Raw genomic sequence first — 21,466 nt, forward strand, 5'->3', positions numbered from 1 at the left:
TGACAGTGGGATTTTGGGGGACACCCCCCCCCCCCCCCCGTGCGGTTGTGCTGTGTCCCCCCCGTAAGGCTGTGGCCACGGGTGTGTCACACGCGTGTGTCAAGGGGATTCTTCCCCCCCCCCGCCCCGAGACCCTCAGGGACCCCCCGAGACCCCCAGCCCCCCCAGGGAGCCGGAGCTCCTCGCACACCTTCGCCCGCCCGCCCGCTCGCACCCACACACGCGCCTTGCACACGGGCGGCCTCCCTGCACCGGCGCCTTACACACGTGCAATCCCCCCCGGCCTTTACACACGCGCACACGGAGCCACCCGCACCCAGGTGTTTGCACCTTCGTCGCCTTGCACGCTTGTGCACACCCACAGTGATGCACACCCACCCACCCACAACCCCCATGCTTGTGCGCACACACACGGAGCCACAGACACCCAGGCACTTGCACCCTCGTCGCCTTGCACGCTTGTGCACACCCACGGCAACGCACACCCACACACACACAACCCCCATGCTTGTGCGCGCGCGCACACACACACACAGAGCCACGGACGCCCAGCCACTTGCACCCTTGTCGCCTTGCACACTTGTGCACACCCAGGGCGATGCACACCCGCGCACACATGGAGCCACAGACACCCAGGCCCTTGCACCCTCGTCGCCTTGCACGCTTGTGCACACTCACAGTGGCACGCACACACAACCCTCATGCTTGTGCACGCACACACACACGGAGCCTCGGACACGCAGGCACTCGCACCCCCACCTCCTTGCACACTCGTGCACACTCACCCCCAACATACACCCACAGGCCGACCTGCCCACAGCCCCCCCCATTAACTCCCCCCAACCCTTTGCACGCACACCCAAATTACCCCCCCAACCCCTTGCACACGTGCACACACCCGTGCACACCCAATTAATCCTGGGGCCGCATCCTGCCCACCCAGCCCCCCCCTTGCCTACAGGGATTACCCTGATGGATGGATAATCCCTGCCCCCCCCCCCATAATCCACAGCACTCCTGCCCCCCCCTCGCTGCCTGTACCACAGGGTGCAGGCAGGGCGCAGGCAGCTCCCGCAGGGCGCAGGCAGCTCCCGCAGGGCGCAGGCTGCTGCAGCCCTGCTGGGAGCAGGAGGGCCTGTGATCCCAGCGCCAGCACCCGCAGCGCCCACGCCACGGCGGGGGCACCCTGAATCCTGCTCCCCCCCCCCCCCGGGCACCCCACTGGGGTTGGTGTGGTGGTTCGGTGCTCGGCGGCCTTCCCGCGGCACCCACGCAGCCCGCTGCGGCCTGTGCGCGGTGCTCAGCACCCATCTGGCTGCAGCCTCTGCATGGTGCTCAGCATCCCTATGCGTGGTGCTCAGCACCCTTCCAGCTGCAGCCTCTGCACAATGCTCAGCACCCTGCTAGCTGCACCCTCTGCATGGTGCATGGTGCTCAGCATCCCTGCGCATGGTGCTCAGCACCCATCCAGCTGCACCCTCTGCATGGTGCTCGGCATCCCTGCGCATGGTGCTCGGCATCCCTGTTCATGGTGCTCAGCACCCTTCCAGCTGCACCCTCTGCATGGTGCTCGGCATCCCTGCGCATGGTGCTCGGCATCCCTGTGTATGGTGCTCAGCACCCTGCTAGCTGCACCCTCTGCATGGTGCTCAGCATCTCTGTTCATGGTGCTCAGCACCCTTCCAGCTGCACCCTCTGCATGGTGCTCAGCATCCCTGTGTATGGTGCTCAGCACCCTACTAGCTGCACCCTCTGCATGGTACTCAGCATTCCTGTGTGTGGTGCTCAGCACCCTTTTGGCTCAGCTCCCTTTGAAACCGATGAGCAGAAATAGGTGGGGGAGAAAACTCTCCCCCCCCCCCCGCACCCCCCTCGCCTTCTCCTCCATCCTCTGGTAAACATCTAAATTAGGTCAAGGAGCTGGGATTTGGTGCGGATCCGTCCTCCTGCGCCGCACGTCTTCCTCGTGGAGGAAGAGCCCCCGTGGCCTGGAGCATCCTTAGGAGATGCTGGGCTGGCCCAAAGCTGGACCAGGGGGAAGGTGATACCCCAGGGGACGATGTCATGAGCTCGTCACTGCTCAAAACCATGCCGGGGGGGGTCATGGTGGGGTTTTATCCGCCGTGGGGTGGAGATCAGGACACCATCCTTGAGTTTAGAGGGATGAAACCCATGAAGGACGGTGTCCGGATGTACCCGCGTGGAGCCAACATCTCCTCCAGGTTTGGGTGGGCTACTTGGACAACCCAGCAAGAGGCTTTGTAGCTAAGAAAGGTTTTTTTATCTTGAGGGATTGAAGGGGTGGTGACCTCCAAGAGCTCCTCCTCGAGTCAGTGGAGGGGGGCAGCGGCTCCCAAGGGGCGTCTTCTCCTCCGGGGAATGGAGGAGGAAAGTAGGTCAGGCTTGGAGCTGCCCGTTTCTATCAGCTCAAGTCTCCAATCGAGCACCTCTTGGGTCTCCATCCCATCCTGTGCCCCTAAGGTGGGACAAGGCCATGGAGAAACCCTTGGTCCCAGAGCAATGCCCGCATCCCTGCCCTCTGTTTGATGGACATCCCACCTCCCACACCCCCGGGATGTCCTCCTGGTCTTCTGTGGTGGTGTAAACCCCCCCCCCCCCGCCATCGCCGGGCCACCCGGAGATCTCAGGATAAGCCATGCGTGCTTTGGGGAAACCTCCCGTTGTGCTGTTGTCTTGGTCTCAAGACCCTATAAATGACGATCCAAGGTGAGACCTTTGGAGCTCTCCGGGACCGCAGCTGGTTGTGTGACCCAATATCTCCCCTCTGAGCTAGGACCTCCTCTTGGGGTAGATTTGGCAAGGATTGAAAGATCGTCCATCGACGATTTTGCGAGAATTATTTGCCTGTCCTCTGCGTGATTTGGTTGGCAACTCTTTTACCTGTCTGTGTGCACGCGTGATTTGATTTTACCTCCATCTGTGTGTGCAACCCAGTGGGAATTTTGGGGTGATCCTTGCCATTTTCAAATCTTTAAGTCACAAATTTTATTGTAACAAATTCCATTGAATTGCTCTGTTAAACTGGCTGATGATTAAGTACGGTTAAAATTATACAACCTCTATCTCAAAAGTATTAATAAATCCTAAATTGCTGCTAAACCAAAGCTATGCAATAAAAATCTCATTTTTGACACCTTCATCATCCTCCTTGGGGCTGGTAGCTGGAAGGACCGAGGAGGAGGAAGATTCCCAGAGCCTGGAGCTGGGTGAGAGGCAGCTGGGGAATCACCACTGAGATGACGCAGACCAGCTTCTCTCATGGCCAAGGCATCTTTGAGGACCTCAACGCTGCTCCTCCCTCAGGGGAAGACGTGCTCAACGCTGAAAATATCTGAGCGCACCTTCAGCTGGAGGTACAACCTGATCCATCCCCACACCGGTGAGTGACCCAACACCTGCCCCAAGTGCTGGACGAGCTTCGGTGATGGCTCCAACCTCATCTCCCACCAGAAGATCTGTCACGGCAAGACCCATCTTCTGCGGAAAGACCTTTGGCCAGAGCGTGGACCTGATCTCCCACTGTAGGATCCATACTGGGGGAGAAGTCCTATGTCTGCCCAAGCTGTGGCAAGTGCTTTGCCTAGAGGTCCCACCTCACCACTCATCAGATGACCCATGCAGGAGAGAGACCTTACATGGGCCAGGACTGCAGGAAAAGCTTTGGCAGGAGCTCCAACCTGAGCAGGGACCAGTGGAGCCACAGTGGGGAGAGACCCTAGAGATGCCCAAACTGGGAAGGGCTTCACCATGAGCTCAGAGCTCATCAAACACCAATAGACCCACATGGAAGAGGCTCCCTACAAGTTCTCCATGTGTAGGAAGAGCTATGAGGAGCTGAGGTCCCACCAGAACCACCATGTGAAGTAGAAGGTGGTGGCAACTCTTCTGGTGTAGTTGGGCATCCATGGTGGGCTGAGACTTTTGGGGTCTCCAGCCCCGTACCTCATGCTCAGGATGCAGAGGGCAGTCAAGTTCTGCCCTCGTCATCCTCTTTTTCACCCCCTGTGATCCTCCAGCAATAAAATAAACCTTGGTCAGTCCAGAGACATCATTAATAATGCTTAACATTAATTGGCGCAGGAAAACTAAGCTTTTCTGAGAAGGAAAAACCCAATATCTGGATTTTTCTAAGCTGAGAAGTGGGTCCTACCTGATGTCCAGGAGCTCAGTCCCCCCTTCCCCAGACTGGGCCAGCTCTTGAAACCAAATGGGAGGACTTTTCTTCTCCTTCACCTCCATCCTGAGATACTGGAACTGCATTAATGCGTGGAATTAATCAGATTTAGGTTTAAATTACAGCTTTTGGAAGATATTTTTCAGAGCAGGGAGACCATTTAAGAGGGGTGAGATCAAGTCCCTGCTCTCATCTCATGGTCCCTTGTTGGGACATCCAACTTAAGACCAAGATACATTTTTTTTGGTGACAACTAAATTAGCTTTTCATTATCCGTCTAACACCGTTTGCTGCATCTCAAGGGCCCCGTCCTTTAGCAGAAGGTCCTGACCTGAGGATGACCGAAAAAATTCACATTTCTCAAAGGCCGCGGCCGCCCCGGGACGAAGCCTTGACGGCCGCGCCTTCTTTTGTTGAAGAACCAAAACAAGACGAAACACATTCATATCATGTTTCCACGGGTTTTTATCAACTCCAGACCTTTTTTCTTGTTTCTTTTTAACGTTTTATTTTAATCCCCAGCCTCAGCGCATGGGTGAGAATCGGCAAATTCCATAATTTCTGGAAAAAGGTAGCGCCTCCCTTTGTGTCTAGCTTTAAAAAAAAATAAAAATAAAAAATATTATTTATTTTGTCAAATTAAACCTTGAGGCTGCTTTTCCTTGGAAGAGGGTAGCGGAGAGGGACTGGGGTGGGGGGGCTCCAGTGTCGTCCCCCCTCCCCAGCTAAGCATCCTCCGGTAGCACCAGTTTGTTGCAGCCCGACTGGGTGTGCAGAGGCACAGGAAGGGGCTGGGACCGGGGGGCGGGGGGGCTGGGGGGGGAGTGGGTGACTGGGGTGGCGGGGGGGGGGGGGAGAACATCCCACCGTGTCGGAGTCGATCGTCACCGTGGGCTCCGTGGAGGGAGGCGGCAGCGCCCGCAGGTAACGGGGGGGGGGCGGTCCGGGGTAGAGCCCGTAGGGTGCTGGGGGGGTCCCTGTAGGGAATGGGGGGGGGTGTCCGGGACAGCAGCTGTAGGGATCGGGGGGGGGTCCCGGGAGAGCATCCAGATGGAACCGGGGGGGGAGTGTTACAGGCAGTGGGCACAGGGAATGGGGGGGGGTCCTGGGCAGCACCCAGAGGGAATGGGGGACCCTGGGGTGGCACCTGCAGGTACCGGGGTGGGGGGGGGGTCCCGGGCAGCTGCTGGAGATAATGGGGGACCCCAGGGCAGCAGCCAGAGGGAAGGGGGGGGTCCTGGGAAGAGGCCACAGGGAACATGGGGGTCCCAGGCAGGAACCTGTGGGAAATGGGGGGGCGCCTCGGCAGTGCCCTGAAGGTAATGGGGGACCCCGAGGTAGCACCCACAGTGAATGGGGGTGGCCAGGGCAGCACCCCACAGGTAATGGGGGGGGTCTGGGGAGAGGGTCAAGAAGAAGGACCCCCCCCCCAGACCCAGCACGGCTCCTTACTGCTTTGTGCCTGGTGTAGGTGGTCCCCGTTGGGGCTGGGGGTGATGTTGCACCCCCCCAGCTTGGGGGGGGCACTGGTGCCCATCGATTGCTGCCTCGAGCTGGGATCTCCTTGCACATCCTCCAGTTCTCCCCTAAATAACGTCACGGAGGAGGCCGGGTATCCCCCCCAAATAACTTGGGGGGGCTCTGAAGCCTCCCCAGGTGGACATTCAACATTCCCTAAGGGGATGGGGCTTCACCAGCCTTGCCCAGCCGTGGGGCGACACACGGACCGATGCTCTTCCCGTGACCACATCACACAAGAGAAGAGCCATGAGAGCGTGTCGTCCCCACGTAAGGACCTTCTGCCCCCCAAATTTCAATAGCTGCCCCCTCTTTCCACGGGTCCTCTGCCTGCAGTTCCCCCAGGCACCCAACACACGTCTCCTTTAAGAGTATCTGGACCAAGAAGCCATCAGCAAGAACACCAGGGACAAACCCTCCCCACACCATGATAAGAAAAGCGGCGATAAGAGCAAACCTCGTTACTGGCGCTAACGGGCAAGGCCATTTGGAGCATGAGAAGGAGGATAAGGCAAGGGAGGGAGAGGAGCATGCGGAGACCTAAACACTGCCCAATTAGCATTAACGAAGACAATAACCAGAAAAGGGTTGCTGGTCGCGCTAATGAGTGGTCTTCCACCTACCAGTAGAACTCTGAAGTTCTACCAAGAGCTTTGCAGCTGGTAAGGATGCAACGCTGGGGGGGGGACTGTGTGTACAGAGGAGGGGAACGGGGGCAGGGAGGAGGAAAGGGGGGGCCAGGCCAAAAAAAGGGTGTAAAAGGGGCTGGTGGCAAGGTACAAGGGGGTTGGTCTACGCGTCAGTCATCACAGTTGGTCCTGTCTTTGTTATTCAGTCTCTTTCTTAACTATTTCTGGACCCAGTGTTAGCTACTGGCAGGACTGGTGTGAGCGGGATTGGGGTCATCTACAGGAGTCAGACCAGGGGTGTCAGCACCCCTGCTCTGCTACTGGAGCAAGCTGGGATCCCAGTACAGCTACTGGAGTGAGTGGAAGTCTTGCTAGAAGGGCTCCAGCAGCTGGGCAGCACCACAGTGGGTGGTACTGGTGTGGGCTGGAGCTGCTGGAGGAGGTGGCTGCACTTAATATCCCTTAACAGACATCAGATGACCCCCTTTGGTGTCCCAACAGGTAACGGGACAGACAGTGAGAAGAAGAAGTTGTTTTCCCAGCCCATGGAAGAGCACAGGGTGATGCTGGAAGGACCCAGAGAGGAGCCGCAGAGCCCCAAGGTGGACATGGACCACAATGTTCAGCATCAGCCAGATGATAAGGAAGGTAGCCAAGTACCAAGAAGACCCCGAAAATGCTCTTTCAAAGGGACGTATGCTGAAGACCTTCAAGAAGACGCAAGCCAGCCAAGGAGTAGCTCCACACAGAAGGTGTACAAGTGTGGGGAGTGCAAGAAGATCTTCACCTGGGGGAGCAGCCTGACCCGTCACCGACGGATCCACACGGGAGAGAAGCCCTTCAAGTGCCTGGATTGTGGGAAGAGCTTCACGCAGAGCGTGGTCCTCCTGCGTCACTGGAGGACACACACCAGGGAGAAGCCCTTTCTCTGCACCACGTGCGGGAAACGCTTCTCCTGGCGCTCGGACCTCACTACCCACCAACGCATCCACACCGGAGAGAGACCGTACCCCTGCTCGCACTGCGAGAAGACCTTCCGGAAGAGGTCTCACCTCATAAGGCATGAGCAAGTCCTCCACAATGGTGAGTCCTTGGAGGGGGGTTAGTGTGAGATGTCCCATGCCCTGGTGGACCATCCTGTGGGTGGGGATGGTCTGGAGAAGCACGTGGTGGGGCCGTGTTGGGATTCCTGCTCCTAGCGTGGCAGCAGTGATGGGGTGGGAGATGTTCCTGGGGATGGATCTGCTCTGTCCCCAGGTTGAGTTGAACTATCGGTGGGAATAGTCCTGCTCTGAGCAGGAGGTTTGGGTGGAGACCTCCAACTAACGGAGCTGCACTGGAATAAACTCCTCCATGCAGGGGGGTTCATGAGTCAGTCCTGGTGATAGCAAGTGGTCTCCAATAACATTTCCCATGGTCATTTTTGGACAGGTTCATTTGTGGCCTCTCTTCACCCATCCTCCACCACTGCAACCCACTGCCCCCATGTCTTCCCAGCTTGTGTTACCCCAGCAGGTACTTGGGTTTCTCCTCCATCCCTGGTTGCGGAGGTCCTGTTGGTGCAATAGCTTTGTCTTTCTCGAGCAGGCACCGAGAGCTCCCAGCTGAAGCCAGGACAACCACCCCAGGTGCTGGGGGAGAAATTGGAGAAATTGGAGAGCAAGAAGGAGCAGACACTGATGAGACAAGGGGGGGGCGTGAAGAACACCCGTGCAGCCACCAGCAAGCCGGTGACCCATGCTAAGCCGAAGACCCATATATGCCCAGAATGTGGGAAGACCTTCTGCTGGAGAAACAGCCTGAGACGCCACCAAAGAAATCACACGGGAGAACGACCCTACAAGTGCCCAGATTGCGGGAAGACTTTCAATGACTTCTCCAACCTTGTCACCCACCACAGGATCCATAAGGGAGAGAGACCGTACGAATGCCCCGAGTGTGGGGAGTGCTTCACCCAGAACTCGAGCCTTTCCAGACATCGGAGGACCCACACTGGTGAAAAACCTTTTTCCTGCTCTGATTGTGAGAAATCCTTTACTCAGAAGCAAAAACTTATCTTGCACCAGCGGATCCACACTGGGGAGATGCCGTACAGCTGCCAGCAATGCCAGAAAACCTTTCGGACCAGCTCCCACCTCGCCACACACCAGCAGAACCACACGCAGGAGAGCTCCTATGCATGTGTGGTCTGCGGGAAGTCATTCAGCGTGGGCACCGAGTGTCTTCTCCATCAGAGGACCCACTTGGAGGAGGTGCCGGTGGGCCAGGGAGCTTCTCCAGGGGGGGACATGCCATGAAATTAGGGGGTTGTTGCCTCCGTAGGCAGGGACTTCCACCCGTTTGGTCTCATCCCATGAGCCTCGTGATCTCGAAGGGGCAAATTCAGAGATAGCTGGGGGTGCTAATGCCCCACCAAGGTTTTTTTCTGGGGGGGATAAGTGGTTGTGTGAGCCCTGCTGCTTTTAAATGTGAGTGCCTGCACGCAGATGTAAAGAAGGAGGAGATTTACCAGCAGGTGCCTTGGGTGCACAGACAACACAGCTCTTCCTTCACCCCAGCACGTGGGACCATCACATCCAAGAGCCCCAGCATCTCTATGGGGACTTGTGGGTCCAGGGAAAGGCGATGTAGAAGAAACGTTGCCTTCCTGGCAAAACCAAGGTGCTCCCCTGAGTCCAAAGGGATTATATAGTCTCGTTAGCCAGCGGGGTCGTTAACAAGACCCAAGGTTGAACAAACCGCTGGATAGCCTTGGTACAACGTTTTGGTGGGATGTTGGTTGGCATCTCATGTTACAAGCTGTGACCATCGTGTTGTATTTTATTTGGTTTCCTGTTAATGTGTTTATCTCTCCCTGTTCATCACTTCCTTCGTTGAAAGCCCGTACCGTTAGTTATTACCTGATTACAAACTCTCCAGATGAACTTCCATGATGGTGCTCACCAAGGCTGAGGCTTTCATGCTTCCTGGTGGGATACAGGGATTCTGGACCGTGATGGCAAGGGATGAGCCGCTCTCACCAGTGGCTTGGCGACCATTTCACCCCGAGGAAGGAGGCGGTGCCGATGGGGGAAACCATGGAAAAAAATCTTGGGTGGTTTGGAGGAAGCAAAAATCCAGCCAGGATGCTGCAATAAAAATCAAACATTTGGGATGCTCCCTTCATTATGTAGGTGCACACACACATATATTTACACACACGTGCCAAGTGTATGTATATGTCCCCTTATCATTAATAGAAGAAATACTTCTTTTTTTGAAGTTTCTATCAACTATTGTGGATTTTGCTCACAGTGTCTTTCAGATTTGTGTCCTGTTCATTTAACAGTGAATACATTTGGGAGATGCACAAGAGATCTGGAGGGGGCACACAGCCAGGCAGATGACCCAACCCAACCAAAGCAATAGTTCTGGCCATATCATGTCGTGCTCAGCAATAAAATGGAGAGGAGGGAGTTTGAGGGAGGGAGTTGGCCAGATTTTGGTCAGGAACAGGCTGGGCATCTGTCTCCCCATGGGAGGTGATGAGTGGTGGCCTTTGCATCAGTCCTCCTTCTCCTTCTCCTTCTCCTCCCTCTCCTTCTCATCCTCATCTCCCTGTCCTCCTTCTACTTCTCTTCTCCTTCTTCTCCCCCTCCCTGTCCTTCTCCCTCTCCTTTTCCTTCTCTTCTCCTTCTCCTTCTTCTCCCTCTCCTTCTCCTCCTTCTTCTCCTTCTCTCCTCCCTCTCCTCCTTCTCCTCCTCCCTCTCCTTCTCATCCTCTTCTCCCTGTCCTCCTCCTCCTTCTACTTCTCCTCTCCTTCTTCTCCCCCTCCCTCTCCTTCTCCTTCTCTTCTCCTTCTCCTCCTTCTCCTTCTCCTCTCCTTCTTCTCCCTCTCCTTCTCCTCCTCCTTCTCCTTCTCTTCTCCCTCTCCTCCTTCTCCTCCTCTTTTCCCTCTCCTCCTTCTTCTTCTCCTCCTCCTTCTCCTTCTCTTCTCCCTCTCCTCCTTCTCCTTCTCCTTCTCCGACTCCTCCTTTCTCTTATTAAACTCTTCTTATCTCCACTCACGCGTTTTCTCACTTCTACTCTTCTTTTCCCCTTCCCGGGTTCTCCCAGCGGGTGGGAGCAGCCAAGAGCCCAGCTCTGCCCCAGCCCGGCCTGACCCAGCTCCATCCGGACCCTCCCGGGGGGTGCGATCGGTTTTGGGGGCGGGTGGGGCAAGTGGGGACCAAGAGTGGGCGCGGGTCCCGAGTGGAGGAGGGATGGAGGAGGAGGAGGGGGATGAAGGACGAGTTAAGGATGGGGGAGGAGGATCGAGGAGGAGGAGGGATGGAGGAGGAGCAGGAGCAGGAAGAGGAGGAGGAAGAGGAGGAAGGCTTCACTGCATCCGTCTCCCACGAGGAGCCGCCTCCACCGGGACCACCCAGCGCCCCGCATCCCCCCGTGTGTCCCCCCCGGGACCATCGCCCCCCGCCCGGGCTCTGCCCCCGCCGCCCCCCGCAGGTAACCGGGGAGGGGGGGCCCGGGGCAGCCCCAGCCCCTCTCTGCCCCGCTCCCCCCCCGAGAGTCCCCGGGCTGTGCCGTGGGGCTGAGGGTCCCGGGGGGGCTGGGATGCAGCTGGGGGGCGGGGGGTGGTGGTTGGGTCCCGCCCGACACATGGGTCCTGCTGTGTCCCCCCCAAAGAGCCGAGAGATTTCGTTATTTCATGTCCGCGCAGAGGTGGGTGCCGGGTGGGAATTCCAGAAAGCTGGCACACCGCCCCAGAGAACGACGAGGGATTTATTCTCTTACATGATTAGTAAAAACCCGCTGGAATTCCCATTCATTGGTTAGCAGTCACCATCTCATCCACGATTGGCCGGTTATATTTAAATTAGCCTCGCTCGCTATGTAAATTAGCATGCATGCTCCTCGCAGGTGTGTGTGTGGGGGTAAGTTCTTCCAACCTAGAACTGAGTCGGTGGTTGTGATCTCCGGCTGCTGCTTTTACCTTTCCCTTAATTCACGCTTCTTTGGCAATCGTTCTGGGGCAGGATATTCCTTTTTTATCGGTCTTTAGTTTCTTCTTCAAGGGCATAGTTGATAGCAAAATCTGAATAATTCATAGAAAATAATCAGGCTTGAATAGTGAAGCTATTGAGTAATGGTCCTCCTTAAAGGACAACACATCGTGTTTAACCCTAAATTGAGCGGCATCACCACGGTTTAGGCCGTAAAAACATATGACTGTGCCGTCACCAGGTCCAGATGGATGCCGGTGGTTGATGATGCTTTGGGACACACAGTGAGGTGGTGGTCGTCAGTCCCGTCCCACCCGTGGGGTGCAAGTGAGCGTGTGTCGTGGTTTCAGCCCAGCCAGCAATAAAGCACCACGAGGCCATTGCTCACTTCTCCCGCCCGGTGGGCTGGGGAGGAGAAAAGAGAAGGAAAAGCTCGTGGGTCGAGACAAGGACAGGGAGGGATCACTCACCAGTGATGGTCACGGGCAAAAACCAGGCTCAACTTGGGTGAAAAAAACCAAAATCAATTTAGTTTGTTGTCAATCAGATCAAAACAGGATAATGAGAAGTAAAACCAGATCTCAAAACACAATCCTGGGCTTAACTCCACTCCAATTTTCTCTCCCTCCTGCCCCCAGGCGGCGCAGGGGGACAGGGAATGGAGTTTGGGGTCAGTTCATCCCACCTTGTCTCTGCCGCTCCTTTCTCCTCAGGGGGAGGACTCTTCACTCTTCCCCTGCTCCGGTGTGGGGTCCCTCCCACAGGAGACAGTCCTCCACAGACTGCTCTGGCATGGGTCCTTCCCACGGGCTGCAGTCCTTCAGGCACAGACTGCTCCAGCGCAGGCCTTCCCATGGACTCATGGCCATCTTTGGGGGCATCCACCTGCTCTGACGTGGGGTCCTCCAGGTGGGCATCTGCTCCACCGTTCAACTTCACGGGCTGCAGCAGCATCCCCTCCTCGAGCGCACCTTCGCTGCTGTCGCTGATTGGGTCGGCCTTGGCCAGAGGCGGGTCTGATTTGGAGCCAGGGAAGCTTCTAGCAGCTTCTCACAGGAGCCACCCAAGTAGCCCCCTCCCTCTTTACCAAAACCCTGCGACACAAACTCAAAACACTGCCCAATTAGCATTAATGAAGACAATAACCAGAAACAAATCTCGCTGGTCATGTTAATGGGTGGTCTTCTACCAACCAGTAGAACTCTGAAGTTCTACCAAGAGCTTTGCAGCTGGTAAGGATGCAACGCTGGAGGGGGGACTGTGCGTACAGAGGAGGGGAACGGGGGCAGGGAGGAGGAAAGGGGGGGCCAGGCCAAAAAAAGGGTGTAAAAGGGGCTGGTGGCAAGGTACAAGGGGGTTGGTCTACGCGTCAGTCATCACAGTTGGTCCTGTCTTTGTTATTCAGTCTCTTAACTATTTCTGGACCCAGTGTTAGCTACTGGCAGGACTGGTGTGAGCAGGATTGGGGTCATCTACAGGAGTCAGACCGGGGGTGTCAGCACCCCTGCTCTGCTACTGGAGCAAGCTGGGATCCCAGTACAGCTACTGGAGTGAGTGGAAGTCTTGCTAGAAGGGCTCCAGCAGCTGGGCAGCACCACAGTGGGTGGTACTGGTGTGGGCTGGAGCTGCTGGAGGAGGTGGCTGCACTTAATATCCCTTAACAGACATCAGATGACCCCCTTTGGTGTCCCAACAGGTAACGGGACAGACAGTGAGAAGAAGAAGTTGTTTTCCCAGCCCATGGAAGAGCACAGGGTGATGCTGGAAGGACCCAGAGAGGAGCCGCAGAGCCCCAAGGTGGACATGGACCACGATGTTCAGCATCAGCCAGATGATAAGGAAGGTAGCCAAGTACCAAGAAGACCCCGAAAATGCTCTTTCAAAGGGACGTATGCTGAAGACCTTCAAGAAGACGCAAGCCAGCCAAGGAGTAGCTCCACACAGAAGGTGTACAAGTGTGGGGAGTGCAAGAAGATCTTCACCTGGGGGAGCAGCCTGACCCGTCACCGACGGATCCACACGGGAGAGAAGCCCTTCAAGTGCCTGGATTGTGGGAAGAGCTTCACGCAGAGCGTGGTCCTCCTGCGTCACTGGAGGACACACACCAGGGAGAAGCCCTTTCTCTGCACCACGTGCGGGAAACGCTTCTCCTGGCGCTCGGACCTCACTACCCACCAACGCATCCACACCGGAGAGAGACCATACCCCTGCTTGCACTGTGAGAAGACCTTCCGGAAGAGGTCTCACCTCAGGAAGCATGAGCAAGTCCTCCACAATGGTGAGTCCTTGGAGGGGGGTTAGTGTGAGATGTCCCATGCCCTGGTGGACCATCCTGTGGGTGGGGATGGTCTGGAGAAGCACGTGGTGGGGCCGTGTTGGGATTCCTGCTCCTAGCGTGGCAGCAGTGATGGGGTGGGAGATGTTCCTGGGGATGGGTTTGCTCTGTCCCCAGGTTGAGTTGAACTATCGGTGGGAATAGTCCTGCTCTGAGCAGGAGGTTTGGGTGGAGACCTCCAACTAACGGAACTGCATTGGAATAAATTCGTCCATGTAGGGGAGTTCATGAGTCAGTCCTGGTGATAGCAAGTGGTCTCCAAGAACATTTCCCATGGTCATTTTTGGACAGGTTCATTTGTGGCCTCTCTTCACCCATCCTCCACCACTGCAACCCACTGCCCCCATGTCTTCCCAGCTTGTGTTACCCCAGCAGGTACTTGGGTTTCTCCTCCATCCCTGGTTGCGGAGGTCCTGTTGGTGCAATAGCTTTGTCTTTCTCGAGCAGGCACCGAGAGCTCCCAGCTGAAGCCAGGACAACCACCCCAGGTGCTGGGGGAGAAATTGGAGAGCAAGAAGGAGCAGACACTGATGAGACAAGGGGGGGGCGTGAAGAACACCCGTGCAGCCACCAGCAAGCCGGTGACCCATGCTAAGCCGAAGACCCATATATGCCCAGAATGTGGGAAGACCTTCTGCTGGAGAAACAGCCTGAGACGCCACCAAAGAAATCACACGGGAGAACGACCCTACAAGTGCCCAGATTGCGGGAAGACTTTCAATGACTTCTCCAACCTTGTCACCCACCACAGGATCCATAAGGGAGAGAGACCGTACGAATGCCCCGAGTGTGGGGAGTGCTTCACCCGGAACTCGAGCCTTTCCGGGCATCGGAGGACCCACACTGGTGAAAAACCTTTTTCCTGCTCTGATTGTGAGAAGTCCTTTACACAGAAGCATAAACTTATCTTGCACCAGCGGATCCACACTGGGGAGATGCCGTACAGCTGCCAGCAATGCCAGAAAACCTTTCGGACCAGCTCCCACCTCGCCACACACCAGCAGAACCACACGCAGGAGAGCTCCTATGCATGTGTGGTCTGCGGGAAGTCATTCAGCGTGGGCACCGAGTGTCTTCTCCATCAGAGGACCCACTTGGAGGAGGTGCCGGTGGGCCAGGGAGCTTCTCCAGGGGGGGACATGACACGAAATTAGGGGGTTGTTGCCTCCATAGGCAGGGACGTCCACCCGTTTGGTCTCATCCCATGAGCCTCGTGATCTCGAAGGGGCAAATTCAGAGATAGCTGGGGGTGCTAATGCCCCACCAAGGTTTTTTTCTGGGGGGGATAAGTGGTTGTGTGAGCCCTGCTGCTTTTAAATGTGAGTGCCTGCACACAGATGTAAAGAAGGAGGAGATTTACCAGCAGGTGCCTTGGGTACATGGACAACGCGGCTCTTCCTTTACCCCAGCACGTGGGACCGTCATATCCGAGAGCCCCAGCATCTCCATGGGGACTTGTGGGTCCAGGGAAAGGCGATGTAGAAGAAATGTTGCCTTCCTGGCAAAACCAAGGTGCTCCCCTGAGTCTAAAGGGGTTATATAGTCTCGTTAGCCAGCGGGGTCGTTAACAAGACCCAGGATTGAACAAACCGCTGGATAGCCTTGGTACAACGTTTTGGTGGGATGTTGGTTGGCATCTCATGTTACAAGCTGTGACCATCGTGTTGTATTTTATTTGGTTTCCTGTTAATGTGTTTATCTCTCCCTGTTCATCACTTCCTTCGTTGAAAGCCCGTACCGTTAGTTATTACCTGATTACAAACTCTCCAGATGAACTTCCATGATGGTGCTCACCAAGGCTGAGGCTTTCATGCTTCCTGGTGGGATACAGGGATACTGGACCGTGATGGCAGAGGGATGAGCTGCTCTCACCGATGGCTCGGGGAGTATCTTACCATGAGGAAGGAGGTGGTGCCCATGGGGGAAACCATGGCAAAAAGTCTTGGGTGGTGGAATACCTCTTGTTTTTTTGAAGTTTGTATCAACTATTGTGGATTTTGCTCATAGTGTCTTTCAAATTGTGTCCTGTTCATTTAACAGTGAATACATTTGGGAGAGGCACAAGAGATCTGGAGGGGGCACACAGCCAGGCAGATGACCCGACCCAACCAAAGCAATAGTTCTGGCCATATCATGTCGTGCTCAGCAATAAAATGGAGAGGAGGGAGTTTGGGGGAGGGGGTTGGCCAGATTTTGGTCAGGAACTGGCTGGGAGGTGGCGAGCGATGGCCTTTCCATTATACCTCTTCCTTCTCCTCCTTCTCCTTCTTCTCCTCCTTCTCTCTTCTTCTTCTCATCTGTTCTCCTTCTCCCTCTCCTTCTCCTCCTTCTTTTCTCCTTCTCCCTCTCATCTCTTCTTTTCCCTTTCCTTCTCCTTCTCATCCCGTCTTCTCCTTCTCCGACTCCTCCTTTCTCTTATTAAACTCTTCTTATCTCCACTCACGCGTTTTCTCACTTCTACTCTTCTTTTCCCCTTCCCGGGTTCTCCCAGCGGGTGGGAGCAGCCAAGAGCCCAGCTCTGCCCCAGCCCGGCCTGACCCAGCTCCATCCGGACCCTCCCGGGGGGTGCGATCGGTTTTGGGGGCGGGTGGGGCAAGTGGGGACCAAGAGTGGGCGCGAGTCCCGAGTGGAGGAGGGATGGAGGAGGAGCAAGAGCAGGAAGAGGAGGGATGGAGAAGGAGGTGGGATGGAGGAGGAGGAGGAGCAGGAAGAGGAGGAGCGTTGGAGGATGGAGGAGGAGGAGGAGGAGGGATGGAGGAGGAGCAGGAGCAGGAAGAGGAGGGATAGAGGAGGAGGAGGCGGTGGGATGGAGGAGGAGCAGGAAGAGGAGGAGGAAGAGGAGGAAGGCTTCACTGCATCCGTCTCCCACGAGGAGCCGCCTCCACCGGGACCACCCAGCGCCCCGCATCCCCCCGTGTGTCCCCCCCGGGACCATCGCCCCCCGCCCGGGCTCTGCCCCCGCCGCCCCCCGCAGGTAACCGGGGAGGGGGGGCCCGGGGCAGCCCCAGCCCCTCTCTGCCCCGCTCCCCCCCCGAGAGTCCCCGGGCTGTGCCGTGGGGCTGAGGGTCCCGGGGGGGCTGGGATGCAGCTGGGGGGCGGGGGGTGGTGGTTGGGTCCCGCCCGACACATGGGTCCTGCCCCCAGGTCCAGTTGGATGCCGGTGGTTGATGATGCTTTGGGACACGGGGTGAGGTGGTGGTGGTCGGTCCCGTCCCACCCGTGGGGTGCGAGTGACCGTGGGACTCCATCACAGCATCCTCTTTCTTCTCCAGGTCTTCCCGGTGCAGCAAGGTGGGGGGGTCTGGATGTGGAAAAGGGTGGCATGGAGGAGAAGCCCCTTGGGCAGGTGGGCAGCAGGGGAGGAGAAGGACACGATCATCCTCCTCGGTCGAGAGGTCCACATGGACCTTCTCTGTCTGGTAACCCTCAATAGATCTCTTTCCCATGTTTTTTTCCTGTGTCCTCATGCCCTGTGAGCTGCATCGGTGTGGGGTTGTAGCCTGGGGTCACCACCACCACTCCATGGTACCACTGGAGCTGTTGACCGGGCTAGATGTGGGCATCAGAGCTTTAAACTTTCACGGAAACTTTGGCAAAGGCATTTCCCTCACCAGGGCTTGGGATCTTTTTTCCTACAGCTGACAGGATGGCGGATGGGAAGGAAAAGAGTCTGGAGGAACCAGAAGGATCTGAGCTGCTTTGCGACCCATTTGAGGTGGACATCCCCCAAGAACTAAACCCAATGGTGCAGCACGACTGTGAGAGTCAACCACAAGCCCCTGAAGAACCAAGTAAGGCCGCCCATGGACGCCCATCACCGAGGAAGGGTGGACGGCTGCAAGCTCGCCGTGGGAGCCGTGCAACGAAGAAACCCTATAGCTGCAGCAAGAGTGGGGCCACCTACGAGGCCCCCTATAGCTGTCCTGACTGTGGGAAGCTCTTCACTCGGAGGTCCTTCCTCATCCCCCACCAGCGCATCCACACCGGCGAAAAGCCCTTCACCTGCCATGAGTGCGGGAAGGGTTTCCGAGTTGGTTCAGCTCTCAACAAGCATCAACGGATCCATACGGGTGAGAAACCCTATAAGTGCTCGGACTGTGGGAAGCGTTTCCGTCTCACCTCCACCCTCAGCACCCATCGGAAGATCCACACCAGGGAAAAACACTATGTCTGCCTCGTTTGCGGAAAGACCTTTCGGTTGAGTGCGTATTTACAGGCCCATGAAGCCACCCATAGCGTGGACAACCCTTTTCGGTGTCTTGCATGCGGGAAGAACTTCAGCTTGAGACGGTACCTGGCCATTCATCAGCGGATCCATACGGGAGAGAAGCCGTTCAAGTGCTCGGTATGCAGGAAGGTCTTCAACCGGAGATCGACCCTTATCGTTCACCAGCGGGTCCACACTGGGGAGAAACCCTACAAGTGCCCTGAATGCGGGAAGGGCTTCATCATGAGTTCAGACCTCCTTGCCCATCGGAGAATCCACACCGGGGAGAAACCCTACAACTGTCTCAACTGCAATAAAAGCTTTCGGTTGAGCTCCCACCTCACGAGACACCAGCGAAGCCACACCGGGGAGAGACCGTACAAATGTATGGATTGCGGGCAAAGCTACACAGACAGCTCTGGACTCATCAAACACAAGAAGATCCACATGGAAAAGAAGAAGAGGGCATCTCAGGGAGCCCATGCCGGGGAAGGACGTTATAAATGCCCCTACTGTAGTAAGAGCTTCTATGCAAAGTCAGCTCTGGTCCTTCACAGGGCTACCCACATTGGAGAGCGACCCTATAGATGCTCCAAGTGTGAGAAGACCTTCAGCCACAGCGCAACCCTACTGAAACACCAACGAATCCATACGGGGGAGAGACCCTTCAAGTGTCCCAACTGTGAGAAGTGCTACAACGATGGCTCAACCCTTCGGAGACACCAGAGGAGCCACACTGAGGAGAAACCCTATAAGTGTCCCAGTTGTGAGGAATGTTTTGGTGCCATTGCAGCTCTCCTGAAGCATCAGCGGTTCCACACCGAGGGGAGACCTTACAGATGCTCTGACTGCGGGAAAAATTTCCACTCTAATTTTCTCCTCGTCACCCACCAACGAATCCACACGGGAGAAAAACCCTACACCTGCCCCATCTGCAACAAAAGCTTCCGCCAAGCCTCCCACTGTACGAGGCACCAGGAGATTCACAGGAGGACCAGGGCTGGAGTCGCTTTGCGTGATGTGTCCGAGCCCCATGTGCAGAAAGGAAAGAGCCGGCACAGAGCGGGAGCAGAGGTGGGATGTGATGATGAATTAATGAGTCCAGATGGTGCTTCCACAGCTCAACAATAAAATTTGAGATATCCTGAGCCCATCAACTAGTCCAAGTTACTCTTCAAAAGATGTGCCCCATGTCCTGCCTGATAACCATGGTTGTGTAAGTCTTTACACACCCAGATACAAGTTTGAGCCCAGTATTAGTGAATTACTGATGACACAGGGTTCCTATGTCAATCCTTTTATAGCATGACCCTTATTCTTCTCACCCTGTTGACAGTGAGTGCCTTTGGGCTAAGACTCTGATGGCTCTTGCTTTTAAATTTAATATCATTCCCTCATCTCCAAGTCCGTCTCCTCCCAAATTCATCACAACCAACCCTCCCACCATCCTTCTCAACTCACCCTTGACTTCATCCCCCATTTTTACTGAAGTAGGTCCCTAGGTGATTCGGAAAAAATCATACTCGGCAACTACTTTTGGATCCCGGCTGGTCCTTAAAATGGGTTGAGCGAGCAGTATTAACAAATACATCCACACTGAATCCACCTTCTCGTTTACCATTGACGAGGGATGGCTAGCCTGGCTCCATAGTGATGTTCTACCTCAGCTCAACTTACGTCCATGCAGGGACCCCTCCTTTTTGGGGACTGGCATGGGAGTGCTTGATGGTATTGATGCCAAAGTCCTGGTCAATAAGCTAGAGGCGGTGACTGCCTTGCTGTGAAATCTTTGTATTCCCTTACAATCATGGTTACTTAAGTTGGGAATGGGACTGTGGTTGACCCAAACACTGTCCCTTAATGAGAACATCCAATTTACGATGACCACATTATTACTAAATGCCTTAGGGGTAACCCATGGGCAAGTTCCTTGGCTTTGAGTTGCCTTCAGACCCAACGGTGGGTTCAAGCTGAAACCTCAAGAGAAGGTGACGCCCGAAGCCTACTTGCTGAAATTCGTGAAGTTGCCTGGGATGATGCCACCAAATGTCACTTACAAGCCTGGTGGCACTTGGGAAACTTTACTTATGATGGAAATGTGGATGTAGCTTGACTGCGTGAGATGCTGCTTGTGAACAGACCTACCCCATCGCATCTTTGGGTCTACACCAAGGCAGATCTGCGGTCCATCTTGTGGACAACAGCCCCGGCAAGGAATGAAAGGATGGCCATCAGGAGATGCCGAAGATTGCATCCCAGAGCCAGGAGTGGGGTCCGTGGGTGAAGGGAATTCCTTCCGAACCTGTCCTGGTTTCAGCTGGGATAGAGTTAATTTTCTTTCTAGTAGCTGGTATAGCGTTATGTTTTGGGTTCAGTCTGAGAAGAATGTTGATAACGCATTGATGTTTTCCGTTCTTGCTCTATAGTGTTTATACAAAGTCAAGGATTTTGCAGCTTCTCCTGCCCAGCCAGCGAGAAGACTGGAGGGACACAAGAAGTTGGGAGGGGACACAGCCAGGACAGCTGAGCCAAACTGGCCAACGGGGTATTCCATACCGTGTGATGTCATGCCCAGTATATAAACTGGGGGGAGTGGGGCTGGGGGGGCAGATCGCTGCTCGGGAACTAACTGGGAGTTGGTCAGCAGGTGGTGAACAGTTGCATTGTGCATCACTTGTATCTTCCAGTCCTTTTATTATTACTATTGTCATTTTATTATTGTTGTTGTTATCATTATTAGTTTCTTTTTTTCTGTTCTATTAAACTGTTGGTATCTCAACCCACGAGTTTTACCTTTTTTTTCCCCAATTCTCTCCCCCATCCCACTGGGTGAGTGAGCGGCTGTGTGGTCCTTATTTACCGGCTGGGCTTAAACCATGACAGAACCCCTAATTGGTGTCTTAATTCCTTTGGGGGAGTCACTTCCCATCACACCGCCATGAACGCACCGAGATGATGCTCCTCTACGCTGGGACCAGCTCTTTATATTTATAATCTTTGTGTGATTTTCTATATACTGACTTTTTATAGCCACGCTACAAATATTAATCTACCTATTTGTATATTTACTACCCAATCTGGATGCGATTTTAACTATACTGCCCCAAATTAGCGCTTATCAAGTACTATCAGCTAACTCTACCCTCTACCATCACATCATCCCTGCCCTTCTCGGTACAAATTTGTCTCTAATCACACATTTTTTTTGCAGCATAAACACTCAAATCAGGGATCAAAACAGGCAAAGCAGTAGGCACAATAAACCTTAATATCATTTAAATCATAATACACCTTCAACTTGAATAACTGCCACCCTGATACCAGAAAAATCAGACAAATTCCAGAATATGTTCAAAAAATAGTCAAAATAGACCATTTTAGGATGGTCTCTGACCGTTACGGTCAGTTATTAGTCCAGAGCATGCTTGCACTGCTCAACGCTAAAAAGAGGATGGTCTGATCAGGAAATTTGAAATGTTCCAAGCCCCTTAATTATTCTTATATGTATATATATATATAAAAAAATATATATTAGAATTAAATTTATCCCAGCATTAGTGAATTACTGGATTTACTATTGTTTCCATCCAGAAAATTGTACTA

At 54.9% G+C, this 21,466-nt stretch overlaps 2 protein-coding genes across 6 annotated transcripts; both read left to right on the forward strand.

Moving 5' to 3' along the window:
- Positions 1-5,045: 5,045 nt before the first annotated feature.
- Positions 5,046-9,614, forward strand: LOC104315337 (zinc finger protein 852-like). Of its 5 annotated transcripts, none has more exons than XM_069774114.1 (4): positions 5,046-5,119; positions 5,843-6,375; positions 6,844-7,425; positions 7,927-9,614. In XM_069774114.1, exons 3-4 carry the CDS (start codon positions 6,888-6,890, stop codon positions 8,637-8,639), a joined length of 1,251 nt encoding a protein of 416 aa, XP_069630215.1. In that variant the 5' UTR covers positions 5,046-5,119; positions 5,843-6,375; positions 6,844-6,887; the 3' UTR covers positions 8,640-9,614. The 5 variants fall into 5 exon arrangements, with proteins under 5 accessions (XP_069630215.1, XP_069630213.1, XP_069630217.1 ...); XM_069774112.1 differs by having other exon boundaries at positions 5,048-5,119; positions 5,667-6,375; XM_069774116.1 differs by having other exon boundaries at positions 5,048-5,119; positions 5,667-6,375; positions 7,930-9,614.
- A 954-nt stretch (positions 9,615-10,568) lies between these two features.
- On the forward strand, positions 10,569-20,642 carry LOC104321939 (zinc finger protein 585A). The gene is made up of 6 exons (XM_069773860.1): positions 10,569-10,824; positions 13,018-13,599; positions 14,104-14,807; positions 16,404-16,630; positions 16,929-17,002; positions 17,295-20,642. Exons 1-6 carry the CDS (start codon positions 10,584-10,586, stop codon positions 18,992-18,994), a joined length of 3,528 nt encoding a protein of 1,175 aa, XP_069629961.1. The 5' UTR covers positions 10,569-10,583; the 3' UTR covers positions 18,995-20,642.
- The last annotated feature ends 824 nt before the right edge of the window (positions 20,643-21,466 follow it).

The sequence above is a fragment of the Haliaeetus albicilla genome, chromosome 29 (assembly GCF_947461875.1).
Source record: "Haliaeetus albicilla chromosome 29, bHalAlb1.1, whole genome shotgun sequence".
NCBI lineage: Eukaryota > Metazoa > Chordata > Aves > Accipitriformes > Accipitridae > Haliaeetus > Haliaeetus albicilla.